This window comes from Fukomys damarensis, unplaced genomic scaffold, assembly GCF_012274545.1.
Source record: "Fukomys damarensis isolate Sample0158 unplaced genomic scaffold, DMR_v1.0_HiC HiC_scaffold_5, whole genome shotgun sequence".
Lineage (NCBI taxonomy): Eukaryota > Metazoa > Chordata > Mammalia > Rodentia > Bathyergidae > Fukomys > Fukomys damarensis.
Genome location: NW_022900917.1, coordinates 58,061,558 through 58,080,399, shown reverse-complemented (window position 1 = coordinate 58,080,399; position 18,842 = coordinate 58,061,558). Strand labels below are relative to the sequence as shown.

Here is an 18,842-nt window from a genome sequence, read left to right as displayed (position 1 = left end):
TATATTAAAAAGTTATTTACATTTACCAAGTAGTTAGAATTAATACATTCAATCTTAAATGAAAGCGTGAGATTTAAAAATAGACTATTGAAGTGAGGCCTTATGTTGATTCATTCAATCAATATTGAACACCATATGCCAAGCCCTTTTTCCATTCTGGGTGTACCACCTCAAATCAAATTAAAGGCTTGTTGCCTTTCACATAACATAGCACTATGGGCTCAGCCAAGTGTACCCAAATTCATATGTTGAAGTCCTAAACACCTGTACCTCAGAAAGTAACTGTAGTTGGAGTAGCAGTCATTAAAGAGGTAAGGTAAAATTAGGTCATATGAGACCCTAATCCAATACGACCAGTGTCCTTAAAAGGAAAGGACAATTCAGATGCAGACACAGAGAAACAACCAGCTGAAAATGGACAGAGAGACAGATATTGGCAAATGTGTCTGTAAGAACCAAACCTGTCAACTCTCAAGTCTTGGAGTTCTAACTTCCAGAATTGTGAGACAGTAAATTTCTGCAGTTTAAGCTTCTGAGCCTGTGGTACTTTGATACAGCTTTATAAACTACTACACCCGAGAAAGGCAACTTGCCCCAAATGCTAAAGCTTTCCCAAACTTTTTCAGTCTTTGACCACAAGTGTATTTTTAATTAATTTCATTAAAATACATTAACCAAATTATATGAGGCAAGAAATCCACAGTGTTAAAAATAATTTACAAAATTAATTTAATAAAATGTACTATCAACATTTGTGAATGTACAACAAAAATAATTAAACTTTTTGCTATTTTGTTTTTAATACAACTCTTAAATGGAAGAAATTTGGAATAAAAGTTCTGAGAAAAGAATATTTCTAGTGTTAATTGTAAAAACTAAATTCTAGGATGTGTTGCAAACTTCATACACATAATCTCTGCAGTAATGCAAAGAACTGACTGGTCAAATTCACAGGAATCCTGAATCTTAAAATAAACCTTTACTAATAATCTGGAAGCTACACTGCCTTGGAACACATTAGTTTGCAAGTGATTCAAGACTGTATGATGTCAGCTAGGAGATGTTTAGGTTTGGGTTTCTTAGTTTTCACACTTGGTTGATCTCACACAGCAGTAAAGTGGCTATATAACTAACTTGTATTCTCAGGCTAGCTGTCTCCCACAATTCAAGTTATTTACATGAACACTTTGGATAAGCCAAGAAATTTTAGAGAAGAGTTTCTACTCATCTTTCCATTAGGAATTATCCTAGTCAGATAAGTTATAAGGAGGATAGAAGTCCCGGGCCAGTTGTTCACTCTTTTCCCTCTCCTTCTAGCATCATTAGCATCCTGGAGAATGGATACTCCTGTTACACATGCTTTGTAGATGGAGGAATCTGGTACAGAATAATACCTTTCCCAGAGTTAAACAGCTGTAAATAGTGATGCACAGATTCAAAGACAGAGTAGTGAGTTTATCATGTATCTTCTCATCTCTGATACCCATGGCCTTTTAAGGCATTATATTTCTTTTCTTATAAAAACTTACAACAGTGAATGCTATCTGACATTATCAGTGGTCAGAAAAGTTCTATGAACAAATGCTATTATTTATTATACTTAATAAACCTTTAATCATAGATCATACAGAATCACATTATAATGTTATTATACATATGCATTTAGGGGCAAAAAAATAATTTTCTTATCTTTGATAAGTATATAAGTTAATCCTTCACCTATCTCCGTCTCTGATTTCTTTTTTAGTTTAAATTTCACCCCCACCTCCTCCTTTTCTTCTGCCTACACCTCCTTCTTCTCTTTTTTCTAATTCATCTAATTCTTTTTCTAACTCTTCCTCTTCTTTCTTCATCTTTTTGGTCATTATCTGCTCCTCTTCCATCATTTGTTTTTCCTTATTTTTGATGATAGGTGGCATTTTTATATTTTCAAATACTTATCTGAATATTTCCATAGTTGTGTAATTCACATTTTAATGAGGAATTATTGTTCCTTAATTTTTCAAATTTTCTGGAAGTTTTCCTTTGAAATGTCTTGATTTGCATTTCTAGTTTTTATTAAATATCTTTATTTGAAATTGGTTTCTCCGCTTTTTTCGTTCCTATGTGTTTCATAAGGTGAAATAACAGATTGTTCATCTACCAATTACAATGTGCTACAGCATTTTTAATGGCAGTGATGGTGATGGTAGAGCAGGAATAGGAATGGACTAGGTATGTTTTTCTTTCATTCTTATGGTATCTGTAATTTTACTGCATCTTGCTTTCATTTCACTATCAAACCTAAAGATGGTACTATCTTTTCCCTTCTCACCTCCTTCTCCCCCAGAAATAATCAGTACCTGGTCAGTTTCAGACCTTTAAGTGGGGTTGGAAACTGCCAGCTTGAGAATTACATTTGACGTATTAAGGTTTTTATTCCTGAAGGATTTTCATGTATGTTCTCTTCATCTTTCCTTGTCCATGAAGATTTTTAAATTTCCCTATCTTCCTAATTCTCCTTACTCAGAGAATTGTGGCAGAAGCAGTGTTCCACTGGCAACCCTGTTAGAAATTAATTTTTTCAAACTCACAGTAATTTGCAACTCATACCATTCTGTCTCCTATTGATACTGAAAGCATGGATGGTGCATGATTTTATGAATCATTTATGTTGATTTTATAATCTGGAGGAGGCTATGTCAAAAGATATAGAATCCAGGAGCAATCGTTTTCCTGGAAAAATGTAACTTTTAATAATTGTTAATCTGATAGGTGTGAAATTATGATTCTCTTAGAATTTGCAACTTTCTAACTATGCAGTTGAATTAATTCTATATGTTGACTAGGAGTCTATTCCTAATTTTTATGTATGTGAAATGCCTATTTTTACATTTTATCCATTTTTATTAGGTTATGTTTTTCTATTAGGAGTTCACTATGTATTCTGGATGCTTTGTAATACCACAATGGTGCCACGTTGTAATCACCTATACTGAATTTTGATTAAAATATTTTGCTTAATTTTATGGTCAAGTAACCAATTTTATAGTTAGAAATTTTGGAGCATTTTACTTAAAATTCATTTCCTTCCCTAAAACTGGTTTTGACATGTGATGTGAGACACCTGTTCACACTCATTTTGTCCATGGATTGCCAATTGTTACTGGATCAATTATTGAGTATATCTTCTTTCCCAATACATCTTGCAGATCTTTGAAATATGGCATTTCTAAATAGGAGCATTTTCTCTCATTGCTGTCTATTCAATTCTATCACTCTACCTGTTATCACTTCCATGGCACAATGTCCACTATTGTAAGTTTTATCATGACAATAAGTTTGCCAACTGGAACATCAAACTGCTCTCCTAGGACCCACTTGACCACGCATTCTACAAAGTTAATTTTAAAGTCAGTGTGGATTATAGAAAGAAAAATAATTAAAGTCTTACTTATAATTACAATAAATATATAGTTGGAGGAAATGTTGACATATTTGTTTTATTAGATCTTCCTACTCCTGATCGTTAGTTATGAAATGTTCTCTAATATCTGTACATTTTTATAATCTCTTTATTTATAACATATGCACAACTTTTGTTAGACTCATTGTCTTTTCTTCTCATTGTCATTGCCACTTAATTTTTCTTTATATTCATTTAAGTCCATTACACAGAAAGTTTGAGAAAATTACTGTGCACTTTCATTTTGTCTTTTTTCCTCCTTACCCATTTTTATTTTACTGTCTTGGTTATGATTTTCAATACAATTTGACTGTAAATCCATGTTGTCTTATTTATGTTTTTAAATAGGATACTTTTAACATTTAATTAATGTCTACAAGAGAATCTTTTTAGAGGATGAAGACAGATAATGCAGCAATATATGATTTTAGTGAAAGCAATAAAAGTCATTCCCATAAATACAAACAAATACTACTTTGTGATAAAGCAGAAAAGCTTTGCCTTGTGGAACAGCTTTCTGAGACACTTTTAAATTTTAAGAACAAGTATGATCATTTAGTGGCTTTTAAAGAAAGAAAGAAATTTGCAACATGTTCTTCACAGAAGCAAAACGTTCTTGCACACACTCACACGAATAAACTTTCTTCTGGCCCAGAATGACTGCTTCTCTTTGAGAGAAGTAGATAGCATTTTACATTAAAGGAATTAAAATGAGGACATCTTATGTCATTAGTATGACTAGTCAGATCAGAAACACTGTACAAAGTAGCTTTACAGTTAATTTATTATAACTGAATACAATAAGAAGAAGAATTAGTCTTTTTACTGGGAAGACAAGTTCCTCAGAATATTTTTTCACAGAATGATTATCTCAGGACTCTAAATATTTCCCCACATTTTAAAAACAAATTTGTTCATTAAAAATCCTTCTATATGTAAATTTTTATGCATTTTGGAGAGTTAAATATAAAGCTCTGAATTTAAGAAACATTAGCTCTGTTATAAGTATGGCATATAAAAGTAAATAATAGACATAAAATAGTGGAAATAAACAACAGCCAGAAAATAAACAATAAACATAGAAAAGTAGAAAATATATCAAGTGATTTTTTATAAACAAGTATCTAAGTATATGAAGTTTTTGCTTTATAGGAGGTTGCTTCTGCTACTATTTTACAAAAGGAACTAAAAAATGTAACAATCATAAAATTTCCATAAGTAGAATACAAAACATGGAACTCTATACTTACATCTAATAATAAAATTCATCATTTAAACTCAATTTTTAATTATTGATTTTTGGTTATTAGTTTGTAGAAAAAGAGGAAGCAGAAACATATGAAAAACAAAAGGAAGAAACTGAAGAGTAAAAATATAAAATCAGTGAAGACAGAGATCTTAGAAGCAAGACAAAGAGAAATCATGCACTTAATCTAGCCCTGGGTATGTTTCCACCTAGGAAAAAATAAATAAACAAGTTCACGTCCAACAAAAATTCATGTGACTTGATTGAACACTGGAAAATCTGAACCAGATTCAGAAATAAAATTATTCATGAAAATTAGCATTTAGGCACATCTATGATTTTCTTGAATGTTCCCCAAAATCCTATGTGCTAAAGGTTATGGCTCTATTAAGAAAAGCTAATACAGACATTCAAAGCATGTGACTATTAAGAGTTAGATATTTTTGTTAACTTCACTAGTAGAAATAAATTATAGATTTAGTCTTTGAGGTATTTTACACTATGTTAGACAATGTTAGTGCGTCCCATTTATAAAACACATAAAAATTGTTTAACATACATCTTCAAGTAAACCACAGTAAGAAATTGTGCTGTAGTTCCTGATTATGACATAAAAGGTTAACACTTTCATTCAGTCCATATATTCTTAAGGACTCATTGAGACTTGTAGCCATTAGTTTGATCTTAAAAATAGGAATAATTTCTGCTTTAGCAAGCCCAGGGCAGTTGGCCTCAGACAGGTATTTAAAACACAAACTAGTGAAGAAAAATATAATGATGTTGATATAAAAGCAGATAATGAACAGAAGGACAGTCTTCAATTGGTGGAGTTCAAAGTATTGGACAGAAATGTTAAGAGAATTCTAAGTCTATAAAATCATGCCCCATATTTCATGACAGTAGTGGTGGTCAGCAGGATAGATGACCACATATGACAGGTGGGGAGGGACAGACCACATAGACAGGAGAGAAAAAGAGTTGGAAAAAGAGAAGATAGACGCAGAATTTTTTTGAACCTTCTAGCTATGTGATGGGCATTCCATGTTTATAGTCCTATTTAATCTTATCTATAAACATTTGAATTATAAATTTCATGTGTGTTTTCAAAACTGCAAAGCAAACTTTGTTTGGTGCTCTGTTTGAATCCCTTCTCCTATTTCCTTTCTCTTGGTACTTCTGTATTACACTACATACATTATACTTTACATCTTCAGTCTTTTCCCCGTGTCTCTCAATCTTCCTTATTCTTTTCATCGCACTGTACAACAAGCTGAGTGTTTTCTTCAAGTTTTTCTTCCACTTCATTAAGTCTATATCCAGTTCTATCTATACTTTGCTTTAAAAAATATCTACTGATATCTTACTTTCAACTCGATCATGTCTTGACATCGTCTTTATTTTTCATCTTTCGTCTTTCTTCTAACATGGTTCTAGTCATTATTTTACTTAATATGGTAAGTATGCTTGATTATAGTCTTTAATATTTTGTTCTCAAAGATTCCATTTTTACTTTATTTTATTACTTTTATTCCTTCTCATTAATGACCACCTTGCAGATATTGATTTACTCAATTAAATTCTAAATTATGTGAGTGAGAATGAGAACCTTCTAAGGAGATTGTTCTGTCTGCCTGTGATTGTACAAGCTGATGTGGAACTACGGTAATTTCTGTGCCCCTCTGCCAGGTTTCCTGTGTCCTGGAGCTGTTTTCCACACTAATTTATCATCATGTTCTCTCAGTTTCGTGGCTTTGAGAAAATGTCTCTCTCCTATGCAACAAAACCTTCAATTAAAACCTAATAGATATCCTGTTTCCTTTCTGTTTCAGTCCCTTATGTTCACTTAAACTATGTTATTTCTTTCTCCTTTTGATAGAAGTAAACTTCTAGTTCCCTTCCACTCTTGCAGAGATGAGGCAGGCCTTTGCAAGTTCTTCTTCAGCCTTCTGCCTACAACTTACCAGAGCCAATGTCTCCTTGATCTGGGTGGAGTTCAGACTTCAACTTCTGAATCTTAGGGTCAATACTGTGCTTATTATGTAAGACAGTGCTAGCTTCTAATTCTTTTTTGGCTTTTAGTTTCCCTGTCTTTTCTGGCATGTAAGAACTATCCATTACTTTAAGCTTATTTATGATTAAAATAACTTTGTATGCTTAGCTTTTATTCTTTGTATTCTTAGAAGACTATTTCTAGATATCTGTAGCCGAAAGGAGACTTACTCTACTAAATGGATTACTTGCCAGGAAGTTCTCTTGGTGTCAAACTGTCACTGAAAGAAGGGTTAGTGAAACACCTGATAAAACACATTATCTTCTTTTACAGTTGCTTTTATGTCACATTTTCCAGTGAGAAAATACAACAGAAAAATAAAACAAAGGTTTCAATATTATAATGTTATGTTTAAAAATTTTAATTGTATTTTCAAATATTACTTCAGGTAATTAAAAAAGAAAATAAGTTAATGACTTTATTGAATATACGACCTAAGAAAAATTCTATTCTAGTCAAAATCACTTATAAAATACCAATTATCGTTAATGAAAAATTGAGAATATGAGCCAAACTAAAACATCTGGCATTTTGCAGAGTGAAAGTAATTACTGAGTTAATTCAGTCTTTTAAAACACTTTCAACTGATTCAAAATAGTTTTTGTGTGTTCCAGGCTTATAAGTATTTGCAAAGAGAAATATTTCTGGAGCCATTTAAGATCATGCCATTCATTTCCTATGTCTCAATCAATAAGAAGTGTGCCCAGTGTGGTGGAAACGCAGATGGAGTTTGTAATCTGCCCCAAATCCAGAGCTGATTCCTATGAACCCAATAAAATATCCAAGCTGTATTTCTGGTGCATTTTCTAATACTCTCCACTTCCCTTATTTTGATTATGGATATGGCAGGTATAAATATTGCTTCACATATTTTTATTATACTTTACAAATATTTTAAATGCTTTCTGAATATTCTCCAATTTTTGTACAGCAATGGTTATTAATTTCCTTATGTACTAAAGGATAAAACCATACCAATTGATTTCCTCCATTCTGCCCAACATATGAAGAACTCATAGATTGAAAGGTCTCTTAAGATTTCTCTTTTTTTAATGAGGTGACAAGCTGACTGAATTAAATGGCACAATGTACAGATTTTCATTTATGACAATATTGCCAACTTCTTTGTGAAGGTAAGCAAAATTGCTCAGTAGTCATAAAAATGAATGTCAAAGTTTGTTGCTAATTTTAACATAAGGACAAAATTGAGGAGTATACAAAAGCGATCGCTCTAACATTTAAAATTTATTTACTGAATGAAAGAAATTATTGAGTTACATATCACCTACTATGGATTCTACATATTTTAAAGCCAGTTCTCTGTGTTTTTTTCTAGAGTATACTCTTCATAAAAATGTCATGCTGATATGAAAAGAAAAGGAAAGAGCTGCCACCTATAGACAGACAGGTTTTCCACCTGAACTTACAAAACGTTTGCTTTAATTTTCCTCATCAGCACTACACACAATAGGAGGACAAGGTACATCCTTTAAATTTGGCGCTTGGGTGTACACATACAGCTCACATTAAGGCAATCTTTATTAAAAGATGTGCATGAAATCATTTGATCTTCTCAGACACTGATGAGATGCTTACATAATTATTCTAATTTTATAGATGAGAAATATTGTAAAGAAGATTATAAAAGGCTCCTCCGTGCAGGTAAAACCCTGTGGTCTGACATTAGAACCTTCATGCTGATTCCCTACATGCTGTGTTGTATTGTTTCTCTGATGTTCTCTGTGGTATAAATGAAGTAAATAACACCCCCGCAAAAAAAAGCATTAGCCATGCTGAGCTTTGTGTAGTAGCTGTGCACCTTACCCCATCCCCCAGAGATGTCCATGCCCGATCCCTAGAATGTGTTAGTATGTTATATTGCATGATAAAAGAGACTCTGGTGATGTTATTAAATGAAGTGAATAATGATGGGAAGATTTTTGTGAATTATTTGGGACACGGGTCTTTAAAAGCGGAAAAGGAGGGCCGGGGATTTAGCTCAGTGGTTCAGGGGTCTGCCTTGCAAGCACAAGGACCCGAGTTCAATCTCCGGTATCAAAAAAATAAATAAAATAAAATAAAAGTGGAAAAGGGAGAAAGAATAATAAGAATGAAGGAACTACAAACTAAGGAGTACAAAGGCCCTGTAGCAGTTGAAAAGGCAAAGAAATGGATGCTCTCCTGAGGATTCTGGAAAGGGAAACAGCTCTAATATCCCCATAAAGCCCATTTTCAATTTCTGACCTCTGGAACCCTAGGGTTATAAATCCACATTGTTTTAAGGCATCTAGATTTATGGTAATTCATTGTATGATATGACCAAAAGCCTAAACTTTGAAATCATGTAGATTCAGGTTAAAATTTGTATTCTCCAGTTGCGAATTGTGTATTCTTGGGAAAGTTAATATCAGTTTATAAGATAACAAGTTAGACAGTGTGAATGTGTCCGTGGCAGATAGAAAAGATCAGCCTCAAACCATTCTAGTTTGTTTGTTTGTTTGTTTGTACCAAGGATCAAACTCAGGACCTTGTGCTTGCCAGGCAGATGCAGTGGCACTGAGCTATATCCCCAGCCACCAAATTCCTGTTCATTTTCGAGCAGGAAGGACTCCTTAAAAAAAAAAAAAAAAAAAAAAACTCATGCTAAATTGTCATCTTACAAAATGAGGTGTATGTCACAAAAAAAACTTGTTTTGCGCAACTAACACCACCCAAGTATGAAGGAATGTTATTAATATTAGGTTAAAGGTATCACATACATAAAATCTTAAAGGTTAATAAGAAAATAAAATATCCATTTAGAGAATTTCTAAAAATGAGTGTCTCATTTTGAGGCGAGAAAATTCTAACTCCAAAGATGAACTGCATCATTCCTGGGTCCTGAGATAAATTAGAAAAATGTAGCAAAGAATATTATTGTTCAGCTGTTTTTTTTTTTAATGTGAGAGAAGGCATGAGTAAGTTTCCTTAAATGGTAGATAGTAAATAATTTTCCAACTCCTATATTTGAGTGATCTTGGCTTAAAGTCTCTGAAATTTTAGAGACCCAAATTTTAGAGACCCCTATTGTCTTTTGCTCTCAGAGTTTCCCAGGACTATAGAAAATAGTCCCATTTTCTCAGAGGTTCCCAATACCCACAGTCCTTGTACTGCTCAGGATCCCACAAAGTGATCCTGCTTCTACCACCTGACTATGATGTATTGCTGCACCTTGGAGATTGTCCCAGACAAATGGACCCAGTGGCCATTCTACATTTCTATTGTGGTTTAGATATGGATCACGTGTGTTCCCTAAGTGTTTACATGTTGAGAGATTGTTCCCAAGTGTGGTAGGAGCTGGTGGAACCTTTAAGTGACAGGGCCTAGTGGTAGGTCCTTAGGTCCCTGGACACTGGCCTAAAAAGAGAATACTGTTTTCCTGGAGTAAGGTCATGTGACAAGTGGCTATAAAGGATTAATTCTCTCTCTGGCATCCTGTCTGAGCTAGGATCCGTCCTCCCACAAGCATATGCTGTGGGCCCAAACTGTGATGCTCCAAAGTATAAGCTAAATAAATATATTTTCTTTATAAAAGTATTCTGTTTCTGGCATTTAGTTATAGCAATGAAAAACTGACTAATAGCTATTTCACATGTTTAAATATGCATCCATGTTGAAAGCTTGACAAAAATGTGCTTAACTTCTGTTTCTGGCATTTAGTTATAGCAATGAAAAACTGACTAATAGCTATTTCACATGTTTAAATATGCATCCATGTTGAAAGCTTGACAAAAATGTGCTTAAGCAAGAAAAAGTATTTATGGTAGGTAAGTCTGTATCTGTGTTAAGTCAATCTCTTTACAAACTACCCTGAGCAGATTTGCTAAAATGCAAATGACGATAACTCTTTAGAGTCCTAACCACCAAGCCTCCTAAACTGTGTGTGCACAGAAGTGTATAAAATATCCCGCCCCCCAACTTTGTGAACACTTTTTCCAGATGCTGGGAAAGGCATCACTGACAAACATACCTCCTGAGACAGCACAAATTCTGCATAATCACCCTGACCACTCACACCTTAGAGATGAACAAATGCAGGAATGGTGTTTAATTTACCAGCACTGCCCTTTCCTTCCAAGTGCAGGCTTATAACAGTGACATTATAAGTGTCTGTGGAATTTATGTATCAAGGCCTTCAATAAGGACAGAGAAGTCAACTCATTGCATAAAGAACTAAAACAAATAGATATGCTCAATTAAATAAATCAGAAAAGGGGAATCAATAAGACCATGAGATAAATGAAGTAATCAAAGATCTTAAAGTGTAGATTTAATTAAAAAGAAAAAAAGAAAATTGTGGAAGAGAGGATACTGAAAGATGAAGATAACAAATTGTTTTCAAAAGGGAAAAGATAATACCAAAGAGTGAAAGAAGAGTCACAGTGTTAAAAGGCATAACACCAAAGATAACAAATGTATTAGAAAGCACAACAAATGGTTTTTCTTTCTCTGTCACTCTGTTTGTGGTGTGTGTTTGCATCTTTCCCTCTCTCTGTCTATGTCTCCCTTCATTTTAGCAGAGAAAAAAGATCTTTGCAAAACTTAACAAATCTATCAGTATTTAATGAGACCCACACTTAGAGCTTCAATTTACTTTCAGAGCACTTAACCTGCCACCCTTTAATCCAGTACATAATGTTGCCAAGTGATAGAATTGTCACAGGACAATTCCACAGCTACCCACTGCTTCTTTCTTGGTTTTCTGAGGGAAGATGACTGAAGATTGTAGCTAATTTATGGCTACCTGCACCTCTCTTGCTACAGGTACTGACACTAATGGATCTGAGCTCCACTTGGCTGAGAAATAAATGGGCTCTATAGATTGGCAATAAACAGGGCTACTGCCAGGGAAATCTGTTTCAGCAGACCACCTACGGCTGTGGGAGAAAGGGAGAGACTGACAGGGTCATTTTGACTAGGGTTCATTTAGGAATGTCTCATGATCAGGATGGCAAGGCTACCGCTTTTTACTCTTTCCAAGGTGTCTGACTGGCCACACCACGGCAGGTGCTATGTGATCCAGGACAGAGCAGCATAAAGGACCAGAAGATTGCTTGGCCAGGGAAGAGTTGCTGGTGTCTCCACATGGCCCTCCAAACAACAGCTTGAGGATTTCTGACTACAGGGAACTCGAATCTGAACTAAATTTATTAATGAGCCATTTATCCATTAACTGCTTGGCCAGGGAAGAGCTGCTGGTGTCTCCACATGGCCCTCCAAACAACAGCTTGAGGATTTCTGACTACCAGGAACTCGAATCTGTACTAAATTTATTAATGAGCCATTTATCCATTAGTTAAGATATTACAAGACTAGGATAGGACTCCTAATTCCACTTATCCCTCCCTCTTCTCCTCACAAGAGCTTGAAGTTAAATTTTCTTTTCTTTCTTTTTTTTTGGGGGGGTCATAAAAGAAAAAATAAGAGCTTGACCATGTTTTAGCTACTAAATTGTCACTTTCACTTGAAGCCCGTGAACCTACATGTTGCCCTTTATCTTTAAATGTTGTGATGGATGTTTCTGTCATTCCTGCCCCATGGAACTCTTTACATACCTGTCATGTATGAGCACATATATTTCAAATCTGGTATTCGTGTTCTCTGGTATCTGAATGCTGAAAAAAGTCAGTCTCAATGTCATATAGTGATTACTAGAGGCTGGGAGGGTAGGAGAAAGGAGGATAAAAAGGGAGATTGGACAAGGGGTATCAAAGCAGAGTTAGACAGAAGGAATTAAGTTCCAGTGCCCCACAGCACAGCTGAGAGGTCAGAGTTCACAATAACCTATTATAATAAATTGTCACTTTCACTTGAAGCCCGTGAACCTACATGTCACCCTTTATCTTTAAATGTTGTGATGGATGTTTCTGACATTCCTGCCCCATGGAACTCTTTACATACCTGTCATCATGTATGAACACATATATATCAAATCTGGTATTCATGTTGTCTGGTATCTGAATGCTGAAAAAAGTCAGTCTCAATGTCATGTAGTGATTACTAGAGCCTGGAGGGTAGGAGAAAGGAGGATAAAAAGGGAGATTGGATAAGGGGTATCAAAGCAGTGTTAGACAGGAGGAATTAAGTTCCAGTGCCCCACAGCACAGCTGAGAGGTCAGAGTTCACAATAACCTATTATATATCTTAGGAAGGACTAGAAGAGAGGAAGGCAAAGGCTCCAAACATAAAGACTAACATGTAAAGTACTCTTATTTGGATGGTATATCTTGCATTAATATGGTTGTTAAAATGCACTGTGGTCTATCAATGTGTGCAATTCTTACATATAAATAAAAAACTAAAAAATAAGACTGTAAAAATGAATTTAGGATCATAAATAAAAATTTGGTCTACTTCTATCTTTAATGTTGATTATCTACTGAGGACTGCTATTATTCAGCAGGACTCTCTGAAAAAGGAAAAATGAGCCTGCCCACTAAAAGTTTAGATTTTTAATTGTCTAACTAGAAGCAGGTATTAGATCATTCTCAGTGTTTGTACTTGTGTGTATTCATGTATGAACAAAAATTATGCTTTTAAGGGTTTTTGTAGTTGTTGAGTTTCTTATTCCCTACTTTGAGAAAAGTTTTAAATACCAGTTATTTACATGGTTCAAAGCCTTAGTCAAAGGCCACAGAAATTAAGAGATTTCAGAAACAAAAACAAAATTAAAAGCCTGTAAAATCCATTCATTTTTTACCCTTTTAATGAATATTTATAAAGAACCAGAGATAAGGGGCATGCATGAAAGTTTAAGATAATGCCATTTCCCTCCAGAATGTTCATAGTTTATTGAGGAAGTTAAGCATATAAATAGTTCTAATAACTATATTTTAATACAAATGTAGAATATGCTACAGTATTACTGAGGAAAATTTAGCCCTGAGTCTGGAAGAGAGAAATAACTAAGTAGAAACAAGACAAAAATGTTTTGCAGGCCGGGGGAACACCGTACACAAAATCACATATCCCAAAAGGAAGGTGGCATTCTCAGGAAAAAGGGAAAAGCGTACCTTAGCATAGTCAAACCAAAGAAGGCCTGAGTTTGGTTTGGAGATGACAGAAATATGGCTGAATATTTAGATTAGGACCACAGTTTGAAAGGATTTGTTCTTAAGCACAATTTTGTTGTTGTTGTTGTTGTTGTTTGTTTGTTTATTCTTGGTACCAGGGATTGAACTCAGGCCCTTGTGCTTGTGAGGCAGGCACCACCACTGAGCTAAATACCTGGCAAGCACAATGTTTTTTATCATCTAATTAGAAAGAGAAAATCCTGTGGTGTTTTTAAGGACAGAAGTGATGGGTCTAGCCCGTGTTTTACAATAAATCCCATGCTGTATGATAGAAACACATTGCAGCGGAACACAGACAGCTGATGTGAACATCCAGGTATCAGTAGGAAGACGCCAAAAATATGGGCTAAAGTAAGATAAAAGCTTTTGTTTAAACAACTGCACTAAGGCAGAAATTGTAGGAGAAAAAAACACTTAATTTAGAATGAATGTTTCTTTCTGTTTCTGAAGGGTGTAATCAGAAGAATTGTGCTTTTATTATAAAATAACTATATTTGTCATTAAAGAAAAAAAAGACAAATGTGTGAGCCTGTGGTTTTTAGGGGCTAAACAGAGGAAGCAAACAGAGGAGCCTGGACAAATAGAAGCTGTGACAATGATACTGTCTTCTATCTGGGGGGACTTCCCCCAACATTGTGCAAGGTGCTAAGGTCCCAGCACAGCAAAGGGCTGCTGCACTATGGAATCTGGCACAAGACGGCCACCACATCTGTTCCTTGGGAAGGGCTGGCCTGGCCAAAACTTAAATAGGAACAACAACACAAGACTCAAGACTCAAGACTCAAGACTTGAGAGCATTTTCTGTCAGGGTTGGATCAGACCTAGAAGACCTTTAATGCTTCAGTAAATTTCCCAGGCTGGCATCCAGGGAGCAACATGCCAATTCTTGTGATAAGTTCTACACTATACAACCTAATCAACCAATTGAGCCAATAAACTGGTACTTTCAGGGACAGACAATCATTATACTTGCAGGAAAAAGAAAAAAAAAAAGGCTGTGACCTCTTTAAATGCCTGTAAATTTCCACTAAAGTTGCTCTTTTCATTTAAGCCAAGCCACCACATCTGTTCCTTGGGAAGGGCTGGCCTGGCCAAAACTTAAATAGGAACAACGACACAAGACTCAAGACTCAAGACTCAAGACTTGAGAGCATTTTCTGTCAGGGTTGGATCAGACCATTATTTTCAGTTTACTCAGGTGCCTACCCTGTCTGTCTACTTCTTGTCAATCTCTTGAAAGCAGTGCCAAGATGGGGTGTGGATGTTGGAAGCACAACATCAATAAAGCTTGGGTAGTCCCCCGGGGCTTTCTATCATTCCACTCAAAGTATAAAACAAAGTCTGCAACAATGCAAGGTGGAATCACAGTTACTGGTATGCATTTAGAATTGCAAAACAGACAAAGACTAGAAGACCTTTAATGCTTCAGTAAATTTCCCAGGCTGGCATCCAGGGAGCAACATGCCAATTCTTGTGATAAGTTCTACACTATACAACCTAATCAACCAATTGAGCCAATAAATTGGTACTTTCAGGGACAATCATTATACTTGCAGGAAAAAGAAAAAACAAAAGGCTGTGACCTCTTTAAATGCCTGTAAATTTCCACTAAAGTTGCTCTTTTCATTTAAGCCTCCACAGAGAAACTTACAATGTGACAAGAAGTGAACTCTGTACTAGCTAAACCATCCTTGCCCACCCTTTGTGATGACCTAGAAGTGAACTTTGCTCATAATATTAAAATTCTCCACTCAGGGGCTTTTGGTTTGCTATTTTTTTAACATGAGATGTATAAAAAGGTATGGCATCCAACTGAGCAGACTTAAAGATACATTCTTATTGAGTTAATATTTAGAAAAATCCCAAAAGAGAACTAGGAACCATAAAAAGAATGCAAATCTTGGAACTAGTAGGACAATAATGGAAATGAAAACTTCACTTGATGTATGTAATAGAAGATTGAAGATGACAGCAAAAAGAGCCCATGCATTTGAAGGAAATATCAATAGAGTATTTCGATACATTCTTATTGAGTTAATATTTAGAAAAATCCCAAAAGAGAACTAGGAACCATAAAAAGAATGCAAATCTTGGAACTAGTAGGACAATAATGGAAATGAAAACTTCACTTGATGTATGTAATAGAAGATTGAAGATGACAGCAAAAAGAGCCCATGCATTTGAAGGAAATATCAATAGAGTATTTCCAACTTGAAGAGGAATGTGTCACTCTACTTGTCATCAGGAGTCTCTCCTGCTTGAATATGTGTGACTTTCTGCAATAAAACCCCCTTATTTGACCTCAGAGTTTAGATACTGCTTTGGACCTGATCCCTAGTATGTTCCTTATTTGCTGCACGTAATAAACCTCTCTTTACTTTTTTCTCTCCAGCTTATGCTTATCAACCTTGGACTCATCAACAGGTAAGCCACTGTGACCAGTTACAAAACAGTTTAAAAGCAAGATCTTTTGTGAGAGGAAAGGAACAAAAATATGGAGGGAAGGAAAAGGAGAAAGAGGAGAAGGCAGTAAAAACAGAATAAAGATCTGTTAGACACATACATGTACCAACTCCCCAATGAAATAATTGTGTATTCAAACCTGTGCCAATAAAAATTAAAATAATAATGTAACCAGTTTTCTCCCTCTGGGCTCTTGTCCCAGGACAACCAACAATGAAGCTGAGACAGCAGTGGGGAATGGACAGAGGATAATTCATTAAAAAGATCAAAGAAAAGTTTTCCTAGCCTGAGAGGGCCTCAAGGGCGGTCACTATTAAGGCACCCAAGTTCAAGAGGTTATTGCATTTTTTGTTTGGCTATTTTGATGGGTGCATAAAAAGGAGACAATGAAACAGTATGAATGGCACTTTTAACTTAGGCTTTGACATCTGGAGGAGCAGACTTCCCCTGTCCCCCAGCTTCCCATGACATATCTCAGTTTACCAAGACCCTTGTCCTTTGAAACCACGGATTGTCCTTTTAAGTCTAACGTCAGGAGAACACCTGTTCCCCTGCTTCCTTGGTTTCTAGTTTCCTGGAAAATAAAGGGTTCTTTCCCTTTGTGGTCTAATTTTCTCAGGGTTTATTTTCAGTTTACTCAGGTGCCTACCCTGTCTGTCTACTTCTTGTCAATCTCTTGAAAGCAGTGCCAAGATGGGGTGTGGATGTTGGAAGCACAACATCAATAAAGCTTGGGTAGTCCCCCGGGGCTTTCTATCATTCCACTCAAAGTATAAAACAAAGTCTGCAACAATGCAAGGTGGAATCACAGTTACTGGTATGCATTTAGAATTGCAAAACAGACAAAGAAACTTAAAATGGAATCTACATTTAATAAGTAGCAAGTGGTAATTAACCCTGAAATGATGTCTATAAAGTTTAACTTATCAAAAAAGAACATTACAGCAGCTATTATCAATGTTTTCAGAAAATTAAAGATACATTCTTATTGAGTTAATATTTAGAAAAATCCCAAAAGAGAACTAGGAACCATAAAAAGAATGCAAATCTTGGAACTAGTAGGACAATAATGGAAATGAAAACTTCACTTGATGTATGTAATAGAAGATTGAAGATGACAGCAAAAAGAGCCCATGCATTTGAAGGAAATATCAATAGAGTATTTCTAACTTGAAGAACAGAGAGGAGAAAAGATGAAGCAAAAAATAAAAATTCTTCTCCATTGCCAGTGGGAGTGAATAATAATAACAACTACTTTTGATAACACTTTGGCAGTTTCTTACAAAGTTAAACAGTGAGTTACCAAGTTACTGAGAAATCACACTGCTAGGCATTTATTCAAGAGAAGTGGAAACAGACCCTCAGAAAAGACTGCATATAAGTGTCCTTGCAAAGATAAAACTGGAAACAAATGTCACCCTAGGTTAAGGAGTAAAAAAATATTTGTAAATACAAACAATGTTGCTCATAATCAACAATTGAATATAAAATCTATTGCTACATCTCACAATATGGATTATTTTTTTTAAAAAATGAACAAAATACCCCAAGCTTCAGAGCACAGACAACATATGATTCAATTTGCACAAAGTTCTGGAATGAAGAGATCTAATCTATAACATAAAGCTCATCTGCGGTTGCTAGGAAAGGGCTAGGTGGAAATTCTGACTGTGCAGATGAGAAGACTCTGACTTCTTGGTCTTCACTGGGTAATGACTACCCGATGTGAATAGTGTTTAAAGTCATCAAATGGTACATTTAAACTATCAGCACTATGTTGTACAACTTTTACAAATAACGCTGGTTAAAGTTTTTATTTTAGTTTTTTCAAATTTTAGTGATATTAAGAAAAATGCATCAAACTTCAAATTTATGGCAAAACAAAATTCCAGATTGAAAGTATTTTCAGTTTACTCAGGCGCCTACCCTGTCTGTCTACTTCTTGTCAATCTCTTGAAAGCAGTGCCAAGATCTGTAAGGGAAATGGGGTGTGGATGTTGGAAGCACAACATCAATAAAGCTTGGGTAGCCCCCCGGGGCTTTCTATCATTCCACTCAAAGTATAAAACAAAGCCTGCAACAATGCAAGGTGGAATCACAGTTACTGGTATGCATTTAGAATTGCAAAACAGACAAAGAAGCTTAAAATGGAATCTACATTTAATAAGTAGCAAGTGGTAATTAACCCTGAAATGATGTCTAGAAAGTTTAACTTATCAAAAAAGAACATTACAGCAGCTATTATCAATGTTTTCAGAAAATTAAAGATACATTCTTATTGAGTTAATATTTAGAAAAATCCCAAAAGAGAACTAGGAACCATGAAAAGAATGCAAATCTTGGAACTAGTAGGACAATAATGGAAATGAAAACTTCACTTGATGTATGTAATAGAAGATTGAAGATGACAGCAAAAAGAGCCCATGCATTTGAAGGAAATATCAATAGAGTATTTCTAACTTGAAGAACAGAGAGGAGAAAAGATGAAGCAAAAAATAAATTCTTCTCCATTGCCAGTGGGAGTGA

The 18,842-nt window shown here is 35.1% G+C and overlaps 1 protein-coding gene across 1 annotated transcript in view; it reads right to left on the bottom strand.

The window, feature by feature from the left end:
• Pxdnl (peroxidasin like) overlaps nucleotides 1–18,842 on the bottom strand; it is a 442,040-nt gene that overhangs the window by 45,874 nt on the left and 377,324 nt on the right. Inside the window, 1 exon segment of the mRNA XM_033759138.1 lies at nucleotides 1,720–1,731. Within this exon segment, the coding sequence (XP_033615029.1) occupies nucleotides 1,720–1,731 (12 nt within the window).